A 20,955-nucleotide genomic window follows, 5' to 3' on the forward strand; every position below is an offset into this window, starting at 1 on the left:
GCTGACTCATCACCTAGCAGGTGCAGAAAGCTCATTCCTTGCCAGGGCATCCTCGCAACTGGAAACCCACAGCAGGGACGGTTCCCATGGCAACGGGCCAGCACCTCCTCCACAGACGCCTTCCTTGGAGCACCACTTGCCTGTGCCCACGGGTCGCTTAACCTACCCTCCCCCAGCCTAAATCCTCTGAACGCAGAGTGAGGAGGGGCCTTGAAGGCCAGGCAACGCAGAGCGGCCCTCCCTCTGCCTCCTTCTCACCCTCGAGTATACCTAAACACATTCAAGACCAGGACACTCACAACCTAACAGTTCATCCTTCTTTGGAAAGTTTGACTCTTAGAGATTCTGACCTAGCCTTCATCTCCCACACAACTCTCACCGAGTCCGACTTCCCCTTGGGCCTACCCCACGCAGCAAATCCAGCACAACCCTCTTCCACTGGGCAGCCTGGAGCTTTCTCCCACCAGCCAGCTTCCCACCCTTCTCCACCCTCTGCATGGCATCATACTGGTCTCTAATCCTCTCAACACGCAGTGCCCAGTTCAGACAGCCACGTGCTGAGCAGGACTCGGGACAAGCCGGGCATCCGCTCCTGCCCCGAAGATGGCCCAAGCTTGTCCCTCTGCTGACTCACCCTGTCCTCACTGTCACCCACCCTCAGGCCTTTCTCTCCAGCTGCTCCCTGCCCACTCCTCCTTCATGCCAATCTCCTGCCCCTCCCTTCCCATAACCTGACTTTGCCTTCGCCTTCGGTGACACTATCCGCTTGGCCCACCGCCCCCACCTTCACCAACACCTGATTCACTCTTACACAGTCTCCATTTAACTTTTAGCTCACAGTATCAGCTCCTCCAGGAAGTCTTACCTGTCCCCTCCAAGGTGGGCTGGGGCCTCCCTTGGGCTCCCGTCACCATACCACATGGGACATCTTTGAACTCAACAGGGAAATGCCAACTCACAGGTCTCTCACTTGCTGCCTCTTCAGAGGCAGGGGATCATGCACCTGGCCCTGACCTGGAAAGAGCAACTGCTTAACATGTTAAATCTGGGTGGGAAGCACCTGGGTATTTCTTCTACTATTCTCTGTACCTTTTCTTGTAAATGAAATATCATTAAAAAAAGAAATAGATGATCCACAGTAAATGTGAATCGAGTGGACGAACCATCATTGGCTGCAGTGCCTTCAACCCCAGGAGATGTTTGTCCATCTCAAGTGTCTGCTGAACTCATCCTACAACAACTTGCCTCCCCCGGAGCTGGAGCCCAGGGCCCCTGGTCAGTCACTTGAGCACCATGGGCTCAAACCCTCAGGTGAGCTCCTGCACCGTGCACGGCACAGTGGGCATGAGCCAGAGTTTTTATTCGCGCTAGAGGATCATTTCATCTCCACTTGCCCTTTTTCACTTGAGAAGTTCGTAGCCGTTCATACTAGCTCGCTAGTCTCACCGTAAATTAACCCAGATGGTAAATATGGCAGGCAGGCTCCGCTGCTAACTCTGGAAGCTGGGTAATGGGCACATGGGGATTCATTACACTATTCTCTACTCCTGTGCTTAAATTTTCCATAATAAGTTTTCTCCTTAATTCATTCCTTCAATGTTAATTCCAACATTCCTTAAGTGCCTACCACACGCCAGGCAGCATGGATAAAGAGAGAAATAAGAAACAATCTTCCCCATGAATTGATAACTTTATTAAGTTCTAACTTATCTGCTTATCTTCTCCCTCCCTGGGAATGAAACACCTAAGGGCACTTGTGCCAGGAAGACAATGCTGACCTCCCCAAGGAACAAATAGCCAGGAGGGGCCTCAGGGACTGTGTCTTCCCAGCTCGCTCTACTCCACCTACCAGTGCGGTCTCCCCACACACGGGGGGCTCCCCCACTCAGTAAGTGGCTGCCGGGAGCCGAGGGTGGGCCTCAGGGCTGCTGCCAAGCTCACGCACCCACAGGAAACCACGGGCGGGCTGGGAGCCCCCAACTGAAAGGCAACTTTCCTCAAAGGGCAGGAGCCCAACGCCCTTCACTCTATCCTTACAACTCTTCCTGGCCCCGCTCAGTGCCAGGTACTAGGCCAGCTTCGGGGATAGAAATCAAAGTCATGTGGCTGTCCCTGACTTCAAGGGAATCACGTTCCTATTGACCGGAAATCCTTGGATTCAAATCCTAGCTCCGCCACTTACTAGCTGCAGGACCTAAGGCGAATTACTAAACCTCTCTGGGCCTCAGTTTTCCCAACTGTAAAATGGGGATACTGGCACCCACTTCACAGGGTTGTTGTGAGGATTACATGGCTTAGCACATGCAAAGTCCTTGTCCCAGTGCTTATATGTAAAAAGCTAACGGCAGTGCCAGGCACACAGCATTAGAAGAATTCATGTGTAAAACTTTTTTTTTTTAAATTCACCAGGCTCCCATAGCCCCTGTTAACAGGTATAGGCGACAATGGGCACTGAAACACTCTTTGCAAAGAAGAAATCACAGAGGCAGGGCCAGATCCGAGGGACAGGCTCAGACTGGCTTCTGGCTGTCCTTGCCTCACTGCCTTCTCTTGCCTGAGCTTTTCTGAGCAATGCCCCAGCCACCGCCTAAGGGGTAAGAGGGGCCAACAAGCCTGTAAATGCTTTCCATCCGGCCTCGTCTCAGAGGAGAGGTGCCAGCAAAGCTCCTTCATCAGGGAGATGCTCCCAGCCTACCCGCACCAGGATGCTGCGGCCAGGCCAGGAGGTGTTCCGTTGCTGTCATTGTCTTGGGTTCTGTTTTTGTTTTTCTGAGCCAGCTGCCCCTTTTGCGTTAGGTGGCGTGACTCTCAGTCGGCTGTATACGAACCTTAGTGTGCTCTTTGACTTCTCAGAGTTTGACTCTCTCACTTGTAAATAGGACTAATACCGCCTACCTTCTTGCAGGGATGAACTAAGATTGTGCATGTGAAACAGGCAGCACAGGGCCTGCAACAAAGAGGGGAGACACTAGCAAGGCTGTTTCAGGGCGCAGGGGCCTGGAGCAGCTCTACAGACACGAGAGCAGCCCAGTCTTGACAAGCCCAGAGGTGCCCACTCTGGGGCAGCCAGCGGAGACCAAGCCAGGCCCCCTGCGCTCCCAGGGAGGAGAGGAAAGCCGCCGCCCTCAGACGGAGGGCCCAGCAGAGCCTCATCCCCAAAACCATCCGTGGGGGTGGCCAGGGCCTGGGGGGCCTCTGTGGGGCAAGAAGGAAAGAGAACAGACCTGGGGAAGAAAGGAGGGGGGCAAAGAGAAGTATGGACGGGGGATAAAAAGCCCCCATCAGGCCCTGAGCCGCCCCCACCTCCCCTGCTCAATACAGCGTTGGGACCTGCAGTGTTGGGGACCAGAGAGACAGCCACTTCCTGGTTCCCCAGGAATGTGTGTGTCAAGAGAGAGGTATCTGGGGCTTAAGGAGGTTGGAGGCCCAGTTCCATCTCTAGTGAGGAGCTTCTCTTCCCCAGTCGGGGCCGACGGGCACCAAGCAGGAGGGACCTGACAGAGAGGTGGCAGCCAGGGCAGTGGTTAGGAGGTGGCCTCTGGCCAGGCAGCTCTGGGTACAAAGGCCACAGCCCCACTCAAGAGCTCTGAGGGTTGGGCACATTATCTAATGTTGCTAAACTAATGTTGCTAAACCTCAGGCCTCAATTTCTTCTATGAAGTGGAGATGAAAATGTAACAGTATCTATTTCATAGCGTGGTTATGGTGATTCATGACACAATGTGTGTAACGGACTTAGCACAGGGCTGGGCGTGTGGTAGTTAAGTGTTAGCTGTCAACAACAGGACTAGGACCACGAGTGCCACCAGCACCACCTCCGCTTGTCCCTTTGGCTCATCTGTCGCTTCTCTCCTCAACGGCAATCTCAGGAGCCAGTCCCGGGAACACCTGAGTGCAAGGGCAGCCATACAAACAGCCGCCTGTCCATTGCCCCCTCCAGCCTGGCAGAGCACAGTGGGCCGTCAAGTATGACATTCACCTGAACCTGACCACCCACACGCTAGCCAGACCCCAGCAGCTCCATCTGCCTCCAGAGCACGGAGGCTCACCCTGCCTGTGTGTCTGCAGGTGTTCTGGAGCCCACCCACAAGGATAACCACAGGAGATGATTTATGTGTGCCCAGAATAAACAGTCCCTCCCAAAACCAGCCCCACAAGGAACGCACTCATGGCAGAGTGTCCTTGGACACGTCAGATCACCACGATGGACCTCAGTCTCTTCATCTAAGAAGGCAGGGCCAGGTGACAGCATAGGTCCCTTCTGGCTCAGGCATTCAATGATTTGATTTCTTCAAACCACTACAGGGGAAAGGAGGGTTGGAGCTGGGTTCTAGGAGTAAACAAAGTGAAAGACAGGGCTACCTATTTACATCAGCCCCTTGGGCAGATTCCAGGCTGAAATCCTTGCTCCCTGGCTCTGACAGGAGTTTCTCCTATCCACTGAGCCCACAGGCAGGTCCCCTCCCTTCCTCTCACCAGGCCTGTGGGGCAGCCAAGCTGACACAAAGGACCACTATGAACGGTCTACCTGCAGTGGGCAGAGATGCTCTCCCCACTCCTGAGCCACCCCCAGGCATGCCATCACCTGGACCACACCTGGAGCATCCAGGCTACATGGCAGAGTTAAGGGACCCTTCGCCAACTCCAAACAAGGCCTCCCCCGCTCTCCCCTCCCCAGGCACCTGACTTCCTGCTGGGCCACACCCCAAGCAGGCATTTTCAGAGTGAGAGGGCACTGCAGCGCACAGGACTCTGGCTCCTCAGAGGGAAGGGAAGGGAAGGGAAGCTCATTCACCTGGCCCCACCCACGCCCTTCCCAGAGGGTGAGAACAAATTCCTGAAAGCTGAGGACACAGAAGACTCCTAAAGGTAAGAGTCTGTGTGTTAGCTGAAGAGTGACTTTCAGAGCCAGGCTGGGATGCCCAGGAGTCAACCTCAAGATGACCTCTGGAAGCGCCTGACTCTACTGAGGAACCCCCCCACCCCAAGAGGACAGACACACAGAATGCCAGTGTTCACCCAGATCCCAGAGACCATCTCCATGTGATAATGCAAGGAAGCACCAGCACCACCCCAAAACCCAGCCCCCTCATTTTATAGGCGAGGATCAGGTGTGGCTTGTCCAGCATCACACAGCAGCCACAGGCAGCTCCTAGACAAGCCCTCAGGTCTCCTCCGGCCCAGTGCATAGTGCTTGATGCTCGACCGTTCTCCCTATTCCGACAGGACATGGTCCTTGCAAGCCATTCTCTAGCCTAATAGTTCAAAAGGGACAGTCTCTCCACACCTACTCCTCTCCTATATGCCACCTCCTAAGGTCCCAACAGAAAGAGAGCAGGAGGCAGGTGGACCAAGGTCCTGCTAGACTCCACATGCTGGTGAGCTGGAGGGTCTAAAGGTTCCGTCTGGTTCCACACCCCCCCAAGATGCTGTGGCTAAGGACAGCAGGCTGCTGATGTCCAAGACTTGAGAGAGAACTCCCAGCGCTAGAACTGGAAGAAGGAAAACTGAGCCCCAAGTCTTGGTTCCTTTGAGGTCCCCAACACAAGCTTCAAGGTCCTCGACACAAGAGGACCGGAAACTCCCTAAGATTTTTCTGAAGTAGGGACCCCAGCCAAATGCAGTAAGGGCAGGGAGTAGAGAGACGTGTCTGCCCGAGCAGGACCTCAGGAGAGGAATCTGAAGTGGGCCACTAACCAAAAGGGAAAAAACCCAGCTGGACTGCCTAACAGGGAGCTGGGGGGCCTGCGCTGGCTCCCTGCCACCCTGCCATCAGACACCCTGGAGGGGGTGCCGAGCAGCATGGCAGAGCCTGAGGGCATCCCAGGCTGGGACCCCATCACCAAGCACAAGGCTGGCTTCCCTGGCCTCTGGCCTCCTCCTGACTCCAGGGCATGCCTCGGAGCCCTGCTCTGAGACCTGGATTCAGCCTCGTCACTGCAGCAGCCCTTGTAACTCAGGCCTTCGCCACCCAGCACCTCAGCATCTGCCAGGCATCTCCTGCTGGACTGTGGCTGCCACGTCCTTCCGAAGGCACCGCTATCACCGGTCACCACAACCAGAATTGGGGAGCACCTACCATGTGCCAGCAGGAGGCTCATGGCGAGTCAGCCGTGCTTGGGGTACAGGAGCCCATCTCCCTCACTAAGCCTCGGCCTCTCAAATAGAGAAAGAATACAGCTTTTTATTTATTTTAGGGGGAAGGGAAGGAGGTGCTAAGCAGAAAATACCAGCAAAGTCACAGTCAAACAGCCCCAACCCTTCCCCCTGCCTAGATCGACCTCCTCCACCACTAACTCCAACATGCAGCTCATGTGTTAAAAGTGCAGATTCTCAGGCCCCACCCCAGACCTACCTAATGACATCCTCTGAGGACAGAGCTCCACGATCTGTGTTTTCACAAGCCCTCCAGGATGCACACTGAAGTTTGAGACCATTGTCCCACCCCACAAACCACCCCTATCCTTCTAGGCGTCAAAGCTCTGGGGTGAGGTGGTATGAGTGTCTCTAGATCCCAGTGGCACAGCCTCCAGGAGCCCCGGATAGTGGAGTCCTTACTAGGGGGCCCAAGGAGACCCCACAAACCCACCTTCCATCATACAAGGAGCCCCACGCCTGTCACAGATCAGTGGCACCCCGAGAACCCTCCAAACATCCTCAGAACCAAGTTTCACAGCAGTGTCCAGAGCAAGTGTGACAAGGGCTGCAAAGAGGCTGCCCTTCCCGGCCCTCTCTCCAGCCCACCCTCGACCCAGGTACTAAGTGAGCCAGGCGGGGGCTGAGTGGCCCAGAGCCAGGGGAGAAGGAAGAAAGGGCCAGAGCCAGGAATCCCAGGGGGGACAGGGAGACCTAACTAGAATCCCACTGGCTGCCCCTGGGGCCCAGCCAAGAGGGGCCCCACCATGGCTCCCCACCTCCGGCCTCTTCCAAAACGCTATGCACAGAGAATGACTAACTTCCAAACGCTGCAAGATGCCACTGTGGGATATAAAATATAAATCCATGTAGAAGCATTCCCAAACTCACAGCGGCTTTCCATCACTGCACACTTACTTCATCAAGAAGCAATGAAAGGGCAGATGCCACCCTGGAGGAGGGAAAACGGCAAAGTGGTGTGAGTCTCGAAGAAGCTAACTCATGAGTCTCTAAGAAGCGAACTCTCAGAGCCCCAGAAAGAGGGTAGCAGGCAAGGGTGCAGGCACCCCCAGGCGACAGGAGCCAGGGGCCAAAAAGACTCAAGGGACGAAAGAAAACAGGAATCCGAGACCTGCTGCTCCCGCCCTCGCTCATCAGACACGAGCAAGGCTTGGGACTCTGACAGGACGCAGAGGGGCGGGTATGACACAGGGAGCCTCCCGAAGTGGCAGGAAGCCCAGCTCCTGATGCCCCCAGCCACATGTAAGCGGCTGTGTGACCCCTCCAGGCCTGTCGTCTCATCCACAAAACAAGGGGCCCAGTCGGTCTCGACAGCTCCAGGATGCGGGAGAGGCGAGAGGAGAAAGGGCGGCATGCACACCGCTATGCTGGGTATGACACCATTTAGGTAACGTTATCAACAGGTGCAAACATGCAGACCACAACACAGGCAGGAACTATATAAATGTCCACTTAGGAATAGAAACACCACACCGGACAGTGGTTGTTTCCTGGCAGCGAAGGGAAGAGGACTGGGGAGGAACTCTGGGGCCTCAGCGCTGTCTGTAATGTTCATGGTCTTCATGAAGTGGCCTCAAGAGCGAAATTCTAGAAATAACGGCTGTAACCGCCTGAGCCTCTGCAGGCCTTTCCAAATTTCCTCACCTCCAGCTAAACCGCCTCATCAGGGTGTTGTGAGGATTAAATGAGTTAATATCTGTGAAACACTTAGAAACGTGCCCGACCCATGGCACAGGCCCAGGTTAGTTCACGCGGCCGTCGGCGATGGATGCTCAGCTCCATATTCCCAGACACATTCGTGGGCCTCAACTGGGCCTTCTCCTGAACCAGCAGCTTCTGTGGAAAGGGAATCTGGGGCAGGTCCCCCAGCCAGGCACCCCTGGGCTCCACTGTGGCCTCACTACCTGTGCCAACCAGCCCAAGAGGGGGTTCCAGACAGGCCCACTGAACTGAGACCCCAGTGTGACATTCCCTAATTTTTTAAAAAGCTGATTACATATAGTGAACCTCTAAATTTACTATTGCTTAACTTTAAAAAAAAAAAAATAGGTGGCTTTCACTGAGGCTAAAGTTTGGAATATTATCCACATTTCTAAAGAGCGGCCTCAGGGCTTCATGCCTGCAGAGATGCCTCCCAACGGTCCCAGCCAGAATCCAGGATGAAGGGCAGGAAACCAGGGGTCTGGCCCCGCTTCCCCTGCTCCGGGAAGGCAGGACTCACGGGCCGCCTGCCCCACCCCCCAGCTCCCAGAGCCAAGTCTGGAAAAGCACTTTAGGTTCCTGGAAAGAAAGTCCTTTCCGAAATATCGGGAACTCTACTGGAAAGTGCCATTATATATTATCTGGAGGATGTCTGCCGTGTTTGAAAGGGAGCTGCTCTGTGCCAAAGGCAAGGCAGAAGCCAAAAACAACAGAGGGGCTTCTCAGAGCCACACACACACACACACACACACACACACACACACACATGCATTCACGCTGACACACGGCCACTCACAGACCTGGACAGAGGAGGGGTCCAGACAGCGGGACCTTGGCAAAAGCTGCTGCCCTCCCCCCGACCCTGCCCCACCAGGCTCTCACACTGGGGGTGGTAGGTACCCCATTATCTGGTGTTGGGGCTTGGAAGGATTAAAAGCCCCACTGCCCTGTCCATCCCCAAACCACAGGCTATTCCATGTGGACATTTCCACGTGGGACATGAGAAGAGATCGAGTCTGACAGCAACAAGCCCCCCACCCACAGGCAAGGCTCACCGCCTCTCTCCCGAGACGCAAAGCCAAGTTCCATCAGGAGCCCTGCCTGAAGGAGGCCACCCACCTCGATGGTCCCTCCCTCGTGTCATTTCACCTACAGACGATTTGAAAATAGAGCTCAGCAGCACTCGACTCTACTCCCATCGGTTATAATCAGCTTTACAGATGGCTTTTACAAAATAAATCTTCAGTCCCATAAAAATGCTCCCCTGCAAGTCCTGGCCTGGCCTCAAATCACAGGCCTGTGACCACACTCTGAACAGCCCCACAGCACCAGCCACCACGAAACAGGAAAAACAAGGTGGAGAGAAGGCAGCTTGTCAGAAGGGCTCCCCTCCCCCCAGTGATGGCTGTTCTGCCCTCAGCTGAACCACTTGGGGCCTTTGATTTAGACCCTGAGCCACCAGGTTCAAAATGGGGTCAGAAGGGCACCCAAAAGTCATACCCCAACTGAGGCCCCCAGACGTTCCCTCACCGACTTTCTGAACAGTCTCAAGGCTTAAACAAGAGCCTCCAACTCTGGGTTCATATGCACAGGTTCTTACTCTCAAAACAAGCACTAGGCCTCAGCCACCCAGTTCAAGGCCGGTTAGGGTCCCCTGGTGACGAAGCAAGGGGAAGGCCGAGCAGGTGAAGCTGAAGGATCAGGAGCAGTGGAGGGGGAGGGGACGCACCTGAGTCTTAAAGCAGGGAAGCAGTCCCGAAACCTGGGATCAGCTCCAGAGAGGGCACAGGGACACACGGGGCCCTCCAGCTCCAGGGACCTGAGTCTGTTCCCAACAGTCACTCATTCTACTAAAACGTGTGGAGAAACACAACTAGCATCCTCCACTACCATTTCAACCAAGGAACCTCTGCCAGACCCACGCCCACCCCCTTGGCTTCGAGACCCTCCAGGCAAAGACCTGGATTCAAAACCCACTCTCCCCTCTTCAGGCCTCGGGAGAGACTTGACCTTTCTGAGCCTTACTTGCCCTGTCTATGAAATGGGGACAAGACCTCACAAGTGTGCCCGCCACGGTTAACGGAGAAAACCACATGTGAAAGCATAAATGTTAAAAATCATGAATCACACAATGAGTACTTGATTATATACCATCTAGAGTTGTTCCTTATTATTTCATAAGCCTTGTCTCTCAATTAAAACATGAATTCCAAAACAGCAAAGAGTATGTCGGTACTTCTGGTTGAGTCGAGTTCCAGGGTCAATCTGCCAGGGTTCATTCATAACCTGGCTTACTAGCTGGTCAATCTTGGTCAAGTTACTTAACCTCACTGAGCCTCAACTTCCCTGTCTATAACAAGGAAAATACCAGTACCTTCTGCAAAGAGTTGTTTGACAGACTGAGGTCATCCAAACCAGGCAACCCTCCATCAGTGTGAACTGTTAGTCTTTTTACTTATTTTGGGAACAAAGACACTCTTAATAAATACTGTTTGGTTGGTTGTTTGATATAAAACAGATAACTCTCCCTTCCAGCCTTCCTTCTCTCATCTTCTCTTCCTTTCCCAGGAGGTGGACAGTATTTACATTACCTCCCAGATGCTGGGCTTGTGAAATGCTTTAAACCAAAATGAAAGGTTCCCTTTAAGGACCAAGGGTACCAGCACCTCCATTCCCAGCCCCTTCTCACTCTGCAGATGCAAGCCCGTTATTCCACATCCCTATGCTCAGGATCTTCATCTATCAAGTGTGATCATCCCACACGCCTTACAAGGCAGTTGTGAATGTTAAATGAGGCCGCCAACAGAACACATCTAACACAGAGGCCACGTCCCCCATCCTGGACCCCGTGGGTGACAGGCCTGGAGAGGACTCCACAACCTCTCAATGAAGAGCAGACACCAGCCCAGAAGTAGCCCGCTGTAACCAAGGACCAAGCAGGCGGTTTCCAGGGTAACAGCATCCTCTGCATCTACTCCCCATTTCCATCCCCGGCTGCCTTTTATTCTCCTCCCGCCCCTGTAGTGGGCCAAGTCACCTTTTCCCACTATTGCTAGGCAACCTCAGAGTGGTGCAGCTGCCTCCCCGGGGGAGGACCCTGGCCCTCCCCTCCCCTCCACATGTCTGGGGCCCTGGGGAAAGCTGCCCCATGTGGACCACCCCACCTCATTAACCCCAGGAATGGCAGAAGGTGAGCAGCAATCACAGGCCAACAGGGTCTATGGACGCAGGTCCAGTGGGACTCGGTCTTGGGGAAATGAGGAAGCTCCCCCAACCCAGCCTTCACTTTGTCTGTGCTTATCTGTCATCTGTTCTTACACAGCTTCCAGGAAAAGAGTCACCTCGTGCCTTTTATGAAAGCTGCCCTTCTGGATTATTTTCCTATTCTCTTCTCCCACTCTCTCACCATGAACCTGGACCCCTGACCTTAGAGCAAACAGTGAGCAAGAGAGAAAAGGTGGACACACACATGAGAGGAAGCAGGACGCACCAGAAACTCCTGAGAGGGGCTTGGCTGGGGGAGCTGGGATGTCAGGCGACTGTCATTTTCTTCTATTACTTAGCATTTTCTGAGGTTTTTTAAATTGAGATATATTTATTATACCATCAAAGTCACCCGTTTAAAGCATACAATTCAGTGCTTTTTAGAATATTCACAAGGTTGCACAACCACCACCACTCTCTAATTCCAGAACATTTTCCTCACTGGGTTTTGTCTCATCTTTGGTTTGTCTTGGGTTACACGTTCCTAGACATGCGAGCATCTGTTTTATAAGCAGCAGAGCAAAGTGGTGAGGAGGCAAAGGCAGGAGCCACGCTGCCCGGCTTCGGACCCCAGCTCCACCTCCTGTGGGCTGTGCGATCTTGGAAAAGCTAAGGAGCTGCTCTGAGCCAGCTCTCTCACCTGTAACATGGGGTAACAGGAGTACCCACCTCACAGGATTAGATGTATTAATGCATAGAGAGCGCCTAGGACAGTGCCTAATACTCAGCACGTGCTCAGCAAGGGTGAGCCACTATGATTATTAGCAGAAAATTTTTTTCACTTTAAAAATCCAGTCATAGGGGCCAGCCCGGTGGCACAACGGTTAAGTTCACACGTTCCACTTCTCGGCAGCCCAGGGTTTGCCGGTGCGGACATGGCACCGCTTGGCAAAAGCCATGCTGTGGTAGGCATCCCACATATAAAGTAGAGGAAGATGGGCACGGATGTTAGCTCAGGGCCAGTCTTCCTCAGCAAAAAGAGGAGGATTGGCACTAGTTAGCCCAGAGCTCATCTTCCTCAAAAAAAAAAATCCAGTTGTGCTCCTGGCTCTGGTCTGGGAAGATGGCCCTGCCCAGGCTGCTGGGGACTGCCATAGTTTCTGCTCATTCGTCTGGGAGGGGGCTAAAGCTGGACTAAGACTGTGCCTCTCCCACTCATCCTCTCTGCCATCAATGGCACCATCTGGGGTGGCTGAATGGGGCACACAGAGGGGACAGGTTGGGTTCATGACTGTTGCCCACGTGTTTTGGGGCCTTTGCATCACTACATCAGCCTCATGGTGCCCCACATTTGGAGATGCTGCCAGATAATCCCCAGCCAGGACATAAGGGGAGAGTCAGCAAGAGAGGGCAGAGAGCGCCTGAGCAGCCCTCTCCGTGCATCTACCCCCCACCCGCGGAGAAGGAAGAATTACGCCTGGGAACCAGGGAGAAGTCTTGGCCACGTTGAGAGGAAAGTGGGCTTCCAGGGTGGCTCCCGCGCCCAGCACTCCCACGGCTCCGTGCCTCAGACAGGGCCTGGTTTGGACAATCAGTACGTAGCAAGACACTGGCACCCCAGCCGATGGAGACAGAACCCAGGGCTGGTTCTGTCATGAGTGTGAGTCTGACTGGGAGACCCAAGTCTGACCAGGACTATGGGACCAGGCTGAGGGGGTTTCCTCTGCCAGTGGCCTCCCAGCCATGACCTCTCTGGGGAGCTCCAGACTAAACTGTCCAAATCATCTCCAGCTGTGGGTTCCAGGACGCCCTCCCCCAGTGTCCTTGGTGAGTAACCCAGCCCAGCTCACAGGGCCCTTCCTGCAGAGACGGGGGCCCACTGACCACACTCAGAAGGGACAAAAGCCAGGCCAGCAGGGAAGGCACCTCAATACCACAGCCCCTCAGGCACACACCAGGTCCCATGGGTTGGTTACACTTGGGGGCAGCTCAGGGAGGTGGGGGAGGGGAGTAGATGGCTACAATGGTCCCAATACCATCTGTACAGAGGCGTGGCGCTCCAGGGCCTGGCCTGTGAGTTGTGCAAACAGCCTGGCCTCTCAGAAAGGGGAGAGGGACAAAGAGAATGGGAAAGAAGGACGATGAGCAAGAAGGATGCAGGAGCGGGGGGTCCCCAGCCTGCAGCTGCTTGCAGGCCCCTGCATGGACAACTCCCTGTTGCCCCCTGCTCTGCCCTTCCCATCTTCGGCCCTCTCCCCTACTACCCTACCCTCCTTTGCACACTCACACTCACACACGCACACACACATGCAGCCTCACTGCCAGGGACAGGGGAGGCTTCACAGCAGAGCCTTCAAACCCTGTCTGTCCTGAGACGCAACACAAATGCCACGACTCTTCACCTCCTCCACCTCCGCAGGCACAGTGCTGGCTCCTGCCCTACAGCGGCCAAGGCGACGCCTCTGGCCACTACTGGCGCACCTTAGTGTGACTTTCTAGTCCCTCTCCACTTAAACGATCCCACATGGTGGAAATCTGATCCCTAATAGGGATTCTATCAGCATTCACTGATTGACTCCACAAGGAGAAAGCGTCAATGGTCTCACATAAGGACTAGAAGGTGAAGGATCAGAGACGTTGGCTCTTCCCTAGAGACACACAGTAGCTGGTCTGTGGCTAGGTCATGTCTCAGGCTCGGGCAGCCCTGCCCTGGCTCTAGACCCTGGCTCTTGTGACAAGCCTGCAAGCCAGGTTTATGGTTTGTGGCCACTGGCCAGGCACCCAGCCCCTGGCCTTCCTGGAGATGGAAAGGGGAGGCCCAAGTCCCAACCACAAACCTCACACTATAGGACGCCTGTTTGGCTTGACCTCCTCACACTCAGAACCACCCCACAAAAAGGGTCCCAGGGGTCAGGGCCTCCTCCCACCCCCACCACGCTGAGCACAGCCTTGGCAGCCCCTCCTCAAGAAGTCAGACTTCAGAGTTTCTTCCTTCCCCTTTTGAAAAGGCTGATAACCACGGTGCTGCAGGAGCCTGTTGGTCTCTTACTCCTATGACAACAGCCCCTCGAGGTCTCATCCTTCTTCAAAACTGGAAAATCTGGTTCCCAGTGGCTCCAGGCCTTCTCACACCTGTCTGTCCCAGGGCAGCGTCAGTGCAGCCAAAAGCAGTGCCACCTGCCCAGTCCACGGCCCTGAGGCTCTGGCCCATCCATCTCTCCTTCAGGCTCTGTGCATCGCCAGCCATCAGAGCACCTGCTCTCAGCACACCCACACGGGACAGGTTTGGAGAGGAAGCAGCTGTAACAGGTCCTGGAGTAAAGCCCTCAGCTATTTAACGGTGAGGCCCGAAGACACGGCGGGGTTGTCTCTTTTAGAGGAAATTCATACTCTAGGCTCATTTGCCCTGTGCTCTAACAAGCTGACAATGTTTTTAAGCACTTTAACATTCACCTCTCCATCCTGGATCTCCAAGAAGCAGAGAAGGGGGACAAGGGATCCTACAGCCTTCCAGAGGGGAAGGCACTGAGCAACCAGAGAAGTGAAGCAACATTGAATGAACCAGAGCTGACTTCAGGGTCAGAGGTCAAGGAGAACTCCCACGCACTCCTAGGCAATCTTGGCTCCTTCTAACATGAGTTTATATACTGCACCTTATCTCAAAGCACATCGGGTAAAGGCCATATAAACTGTGGTTCCTGAAAACAGTTAACATTTATTGAGCACTCACCATCTGTCAGGTGCTGGGCTAAACTCCCTCCATACATTACTTAGTTTAAACCTCCACTCAACCATATCAGGCAGGAATGATGATTATTCCCATTTTCCCCCTGGCATCATCAGGCACAGAGCAGGTAAGTGACTCACCCAAGAGCACACAGCTAGTCAGCAGACGGGCCAAGATTTGAACCGAGTGTGTCCACAGCATGTCCATCTGCAGAGCCAGGGTACAGCCCCAGAATGGCGCGGTTTGCCTAGAGTGTAAAGCCTGTCATCCCTGTCTCCACCCCCAGCCTGGGGCTGAGAGCCATGCATGATGCCATTCATCCAATTAGTCAGCACTGTTTCCTGACCACCTACTACAGACCTGAGCCTGTGCTAGGCACTAGGGACCCGGCAGAGAACAGAACAGGCTGGCCTCCCGCCCCAGGCGAGCAGGACTGTCAGGATGGACACGAGCCAGTTCCCTCCTCCAGCAGGTTTTACTCTCACCGGCCTCGCCCTGCTCTGGGAGTCCTAACCGTTGGGGTGGGCGAATGCGCTGCTCCTCCCCAGGTAAACCCAGCTCCAGCTGGCCTCCCTTATCAGCGGCCTGGGTTAGCTCCTGCGATGGTCTTGCAGTCCAGCAGGGGCTTTAAACAAGGCCGCCCCTCTTCCTGCCACCTGGCTCAGCGTGGGTGCAGACTCGGGACCGGGGCCTGTCTACAACCACCTTCATCGACCTGCCAGAGCCGCCTCTCTGTTCAACACCCATTAGCTCAACAAATACTGACTCAACTTCTCCAGAGAAAAAAACCCCACAGCTGGCACCTGTGGGAATACACGTTAAACCAGAGCCTCCAGGATTTAAGGGAGAAGAGACAGAGAATAACATTTAACAGGAGAAACTGCCATTTTACATGTTTTCACCTGTCAATCCAGCGAGGGGGAGGGTAGGGGGAAGGACGTGCTCCTTGTTATAAACAAGGAATTGGAGGCTGAGAGTGGTTAAGGAACTTGCCCAAAGTCACAAGCCTGAAAGTGGAGTCAGCATGCTCCTGGAAATCTATGCTCTCTCCAGCCTGCCTGACACTCAAGACACACACACACACACACACATACACGTAAGGGTGTGGGCAAGACGCATGTGAGGGAATAAACTGAGGGCCATGTCATCCTGAAAGGATGGGTACAGACCTGCTGGCCCTAGAAAAGGTGGCTTGAGAGGTCAGCCTCGAAGGTCAGGAAGATGGTGAAACCATAACTCCCCTAATGCACAGCAGCCTGCGCCTGGAGGCAGGGAGTCCAGCCTGCCGAACTCTGCACTGGTGCATTCTCTGAAGGGACAAGCCACGGCCAAGCCATGCAGGCTCTTGAGTCATGCCTCCCACCTGCACAGACTTCTACTTGAATCACCATCAGGACTCACCACTCACCAGGGAAGTACTTCCTACCGCTCCCTGAGAGGGTGGGCAGGGCAGGAATGCGGCCCATTTACAGAGAAGGAAACAGAACGGAAGTGCCACAGGGACCTCATTCAGTGCCCTATCCTCAGCAACTGAACCATGCCTGGCACACAGTAGGTCTGAGAAAAGTATTTGTTGAATAATCTAATACCAGCTCAGAGAAGTGAAATGACTGGCCCAAAGTCTCACCAACAGTGGTGGTTGCACGATGCTTGGGTCTTCTGCCTCCCACCCAGTGGCCTTTGTATCCCACTGCGCTGTCCTCCTCCCCCGCGCTCACTCTCCTACCTCTATCCGGAATGGCCGGCCTCTGTCCACTTGTGGGCTCTGGCCCCACTCAACCCTCGCCTCCCATGGCCAGCAGAGAGGGTGTCAAAAGCAACAAGTCACTTTAGGTCTGATCCTCCAGGTGTGATACCACTTCCTTATATCCCTACCAGCCCTGAAATTTTCAGATGGGGAAACTGAGACCTATCAAGGTAACATAAAGAATTAACGGTAGAGGGCCAGCCCAGTGGCACAGCGGTTAAGTGCTCACGTTCTGCTTTGGTGGCCTGGGGTTCGCTGGTTCAGATCCTGGGTACAGACCTACACACCACTTATCAAGCCATGCTGTGGCAGGTGTCCCACACATAAAGTAGAGGAAGATGGGCACAGATGTTAGCTCAGGGCCAATCTTCCTCAGCAAAAAGAGAAGGATTGGTGGCAGATGTTAGCTCATGGCTAATCTTCCTCAAAAAAAAGGAATTAATGGCAGAAAAAAAAAGCCTTGGATTTTCTGAGTCAGGTCCAGAGCTTGTGCCGTGAGGCCCCCATGCCTCCATTGACCCCACCAAAGCAGATGTTGGCTCCCCATGGTCCAGAGATCCTTGCAGGCTCTGGATGCCAGGCTCAGCTTTCCTGCCTCCCTCACCAACAGGGGAAAATGGAGGGGAAGCTGTCTGCCCTGAGCATGGCTGCATCCCAGCCCCACCGGCACCAGGAGGGACCCTTGGCTGGTTACTTCCCCCTCTGCCCTCATTTCCGGTGCCTGGCCCACAGAGCTGCTGGGAGCTGCTGAGACTAGAACAGTGCCTGGCACACAGCAGCCAATGCCAGCTCTCAGAACTGTTGAGTTTGCCCCCTAGATAACCAAATTTCCCAGATGACCTTGTTCCCACCTTGCTGTCCAGAGTCAGTTTTATGAACATACACGCACGCACACACACACTACATAGTTTTTCTCCCCAACTACATTTAATACATTCATTCATTCGATAATACTGACTATTATGCTCAGTGCTGGGGAGACGAGTTTCTGCCCCCAGGAACTTAGTCCCACGGGCCTTAAAAGGACTAATTCCTAATTCTTGGGCAGTCCTGTCACTCCTGCCCCAACTAGGCACACAGTAGGTGCTCGTAAACAGCGATTTCTCCTCTTCTACGCTTCATGGGAGATCCCAAGACATCCACTACCCTAATCCCACCCCTCCTGTCCCAATTTAAAATCTATTCTCAAGAAGGCTTCACCTTAAATAAAAAAAGAGCCCCCTGCCTTGTCCTCACGGAATCTCCAAATCACCCACTCCATTTTCAGCTCCAACAGCCCAACTGTCCCAGGAAATAAGTCGTGTGAGAGGGGGGCTGTCACAGCCTGTCCCCCAGCTCTCCCTGAGAGGCCGACAGGAAGAGGGGGAGGGGTGTTTAAGTAACTGCCACAGTGCAAAGAAGCCAGCATCTTCCGACGTCGCCGAATAGGGCTGGGCCGGCAGCAGCGGCGCCCGGGTCTCAGGTCGCGGGGCTCTGAGGAAGCCCTTCGTGCGTGTGTTTTAAATTACCTCTGCTTGTCTGACGAAGTGAGTAAAGGGCGCCGTTTCAGGCTTAGGATTCCTGAGTGAGCTAATACAGGATGCCTTTGGCTGAAAAAAAAACTTCAGTCGGCTCCCTAAACTCCCCCCCTTTTAAGTTTAAAAAAGGGAATGAATGTTACCATTTTTGGACATGAGCGTTCTCCCTCAAGCCCAGCCCTAACCGCACTATCCAGAGGGACGTGCCATCCTGTCCCCCCCATTCCCAGATCAGCGGGCGGGGGTGGGGGAGGATAAAATGAGGAGGGACCGGATGGGAGCGGGCAGCGAGGGGGGGTGGGGGGGTGTTAGGGTACGTGGCCGCCTGGGGCAAGAGCTCACCGCGCAGTCAGGAAGCAGAGGCAGGGTTGGGGCGCCCTCCCCACCCCCAAAAGAGAGTGGTTTCTGACCTCTTCCTGCCACTAGCCACTGTGCCCGGGTCCCATTGCCAGCTCCGAGGTCAGCCCCAGTGGCGGAGCGCGCACCCGGCCTGGGACGCGGCTGGGTGGCCAAGTAGGGATCCCGAGAGAATGACCCCAAATGTCCCCGGAGACAATCCCTTGCTCTGGAGCCCCTCAACTCAGATCAGGTTGCCCAAATTCTCTTTCTCCTTAGCAATGAGCTGGGGTCGGAGGGGCAGGTCGCAGACGCCAGCCCATCTCCGCTCGCAGCTACCAACCCGCTGCGTTAAGCAATAAAACGGTTTGCCGTCCTGACGCCGCCCCCACAGGGCCCGCTGGGGAACCCGCGTATGTCCCCCGGTTTTCTCGGCCCCAACACCACTCCAGCAGGTCCACCTCCAGGCAGACCTGGGGGCGGCTGCCAATCCCTCCAGCCTGGGGGCTGGGAGGCTGAGAGTCCCGTGCAGCTTGTCCCCTGCAGACACCCAGCCCAGAGCAGCCCAGGAAGCGCGCTGCCACCGCACGCCGTTTGAAGAGGCAGCCAAGGGGCGGAGAAGGGAAAGGAAAATCGATCCGAGCAAACAGCCATGGAGCTGGGGGCTCGATCCCAGCCTCTCGAGCAGCGCCCCCACGCGCTGCCCCCGCCGGGATGGTGAGGCTGCAGCCGGGTGGCCTGGATCCCGCGCCCCAAGGCGACCTGCCCGCCGGCGGCCCCACCTCCTCGCCCTCGGGCTCGGCGTTCGCGGGCTCCGGGGCAAGGGCTCTCCCCCTTCCGCCCGGCGCCTGTAACCCAACACCCCACCTCGCAGCGGCCGCGCAACACCCGCCCCCGCTCGTGCGCGCCTGGAACCCGTTCGGAGCTTGCAGCCGCGAGCCCGGCAGGCGGAGCGGGCCGGGGCGGGGGTCTGCAGCGGGCTGGGGCGGTTGCTGACCTTTCTCTGCTGCTTCTCCCAGGCTGGGTCCAGAAGCAGGTCTCGATCCCAGTCCTCTTCGGGCTGCATGTAGTCGTTGGTTTGCTGGGAATCATAATGGTCCATGATGGTGCGCGCGTGCTAGGGGCTGGATTTCTTCCTCCACCTTCTCTCCGGGCGGCGGCGGCTGCTGCTGCTGCTGCTGCTGTTGCCCCGGCGTGGAGACGGAGTCGGCCGGGTTGGGCTGGTCTGGCGGGGCCGGGCTAGCTCCCCTGCGCCCGGTTCCGCCGCGGCGCTGCTCCCGAAGGCGGCTGCTGGCTGCGGCGGCGGCTTGAGCTAGCAGACTGCTGGCCTCGGGGCCGGCTCTCGGACCTAATCTCCACGCACACTGAGCGAGACGGATACACTCGCTCTGCGGGAGCCGAGGCGGGCGGGGGCGGAGAGAAGGGGCAGAGCCCTCCCGAGGTTCTCCATTGGCCAGGCCGAGTTGCCCAAACTTCCCCCCATCGCCTCTCATTGGGAATTCCTGGCATCCATCAGCCGGGCCGCGGCGCATATAGGTGGACTGGGCTGCCCCCGCCCGGCGCGCACGCCCCCGCCCACTCCCCGGATTCCCACTCCCCCGCGGCTCATGTGACACCAGCTTAAGCTGAACGGGACCGAAGCCGGGAGCCGCCTCCCCGAGCTCGGGGACCGAGCGGCAGTGCGCTCAGGAGCCCCAGGAGCCGCCGAGGCTTGGACGCGCTCGCCGCCCGCTGGCAGGCCCTGAACTCGGGCGCGCCTGCCTTGTTGCGCTCCCACGCGCGCTCCAAACCCCCGGCGGCCGGGCTGGAGAAGGGACGCGAGGAAACCCGAAAAGCATTTCATTTTCTCTTTCCCATGGTCCGGAGAGATTGGCACCCAAGGAAAGGGGGCGGGGAAAGCTGGAATGGAAAGGAATTTCCTGGGAATTTCCTGACTCCGTCCCCCCCCCGCCCAGAGCGACCCGGCCGCCCCCTGCCCTCCGGGAGCCCGGTTTCTTGCCAGCGAACGGCGCTCGGAGGCCACAGAGCTTTCCCGCCTCCTTTGCGGCCCGCGCTCGGCTCAGGGGACGGTTCTGCCGCGGAGCTTCCCGGGTGACGCCGACGTCGCCTAGCTTCCTGGGGTCCCCTGCCGGTCCCCGCGGGCTGGCAGGGCCGGAGCTACCCTCATTCACATCGGGCAGTATCCTGAAAACTGAGAGGGAGGGCCCTGAGTGATCTACCTACCCCACGGCCCCCTCCCAACACACACCTGACACATGGGGAAACTGAGGCTCACAGAGTTGAGCTTGAAAAGGGATCTAGCAGGTTCTCAGGACTCCACAGGTCAACCTGTAACCTTATGCCTGACAAACAAAGGCTGATTGTTATGGGGGAGGAAAGAGGGCAGGATTGACCCAACACCTCTCGCTACTTGGTGTCTGCCTCGGCTTCCTTCCTCGGCCCCGGCCTGGCGAGAGGAGAGTCTAAGCACCTGCTCCAGCAAGGACAGGTTCCCGGAAGGGGCCGGCCTCCCGTCCTGGTGGGCTCCTCTGAGGCCCCCTGGGACTGAGGAACAGTAGCAAGCAGAC

The 20,955-nt window shown here is 55.9% G+C and overlaps 1 protein-coding gene across 4 annotated transcripts in view; it reads right to left on the bottom strand.

Annotated features, from left to right (window-relative positions):
• The window catches only part of ACTN1 (actinin alpha 1), a 97,150-nt gene extending 77,112 nt beyond the window's left edge, over nt 1-20,038 (bottom strand). For 2 of the 4 annotated variants that reach the window (XR_011504643.1, XM_014860308.3), the window contains exon 1: nt 19,386-19,796. Coding sequence is in view for 3 of the 4 variants with exons in the window: in XM_014860308.3 (XP_014715794.1) it covers nt 19,386-19,490 (105 nt within the window). In the remaining variant the exon portion in view is untranslated. Of the gene's footprint in view, nt 1-19,385 lie in introns of all 4 variants that reach the window. The other 2 variants (XM_014860305.3, XM_014860306.3) reach the window with 2 other exon arrangements.
• Nucleotides 20,039-20,955: the final 917 nt, after the last annotated feature.

This window comes from Equus asinus, chromosome 7 (assembly GCF_041296235.1).
Source record: "Equus asinus isolate D_3611 breed Donkey chromosome 7, EquAss-T2T_v2, whole genome shotgun sequence".
NCBI lineage: Eukaryota > Metazoa > Chordata > Mammalia > Perissodactyla > Equidae > Equus > Equus asinus.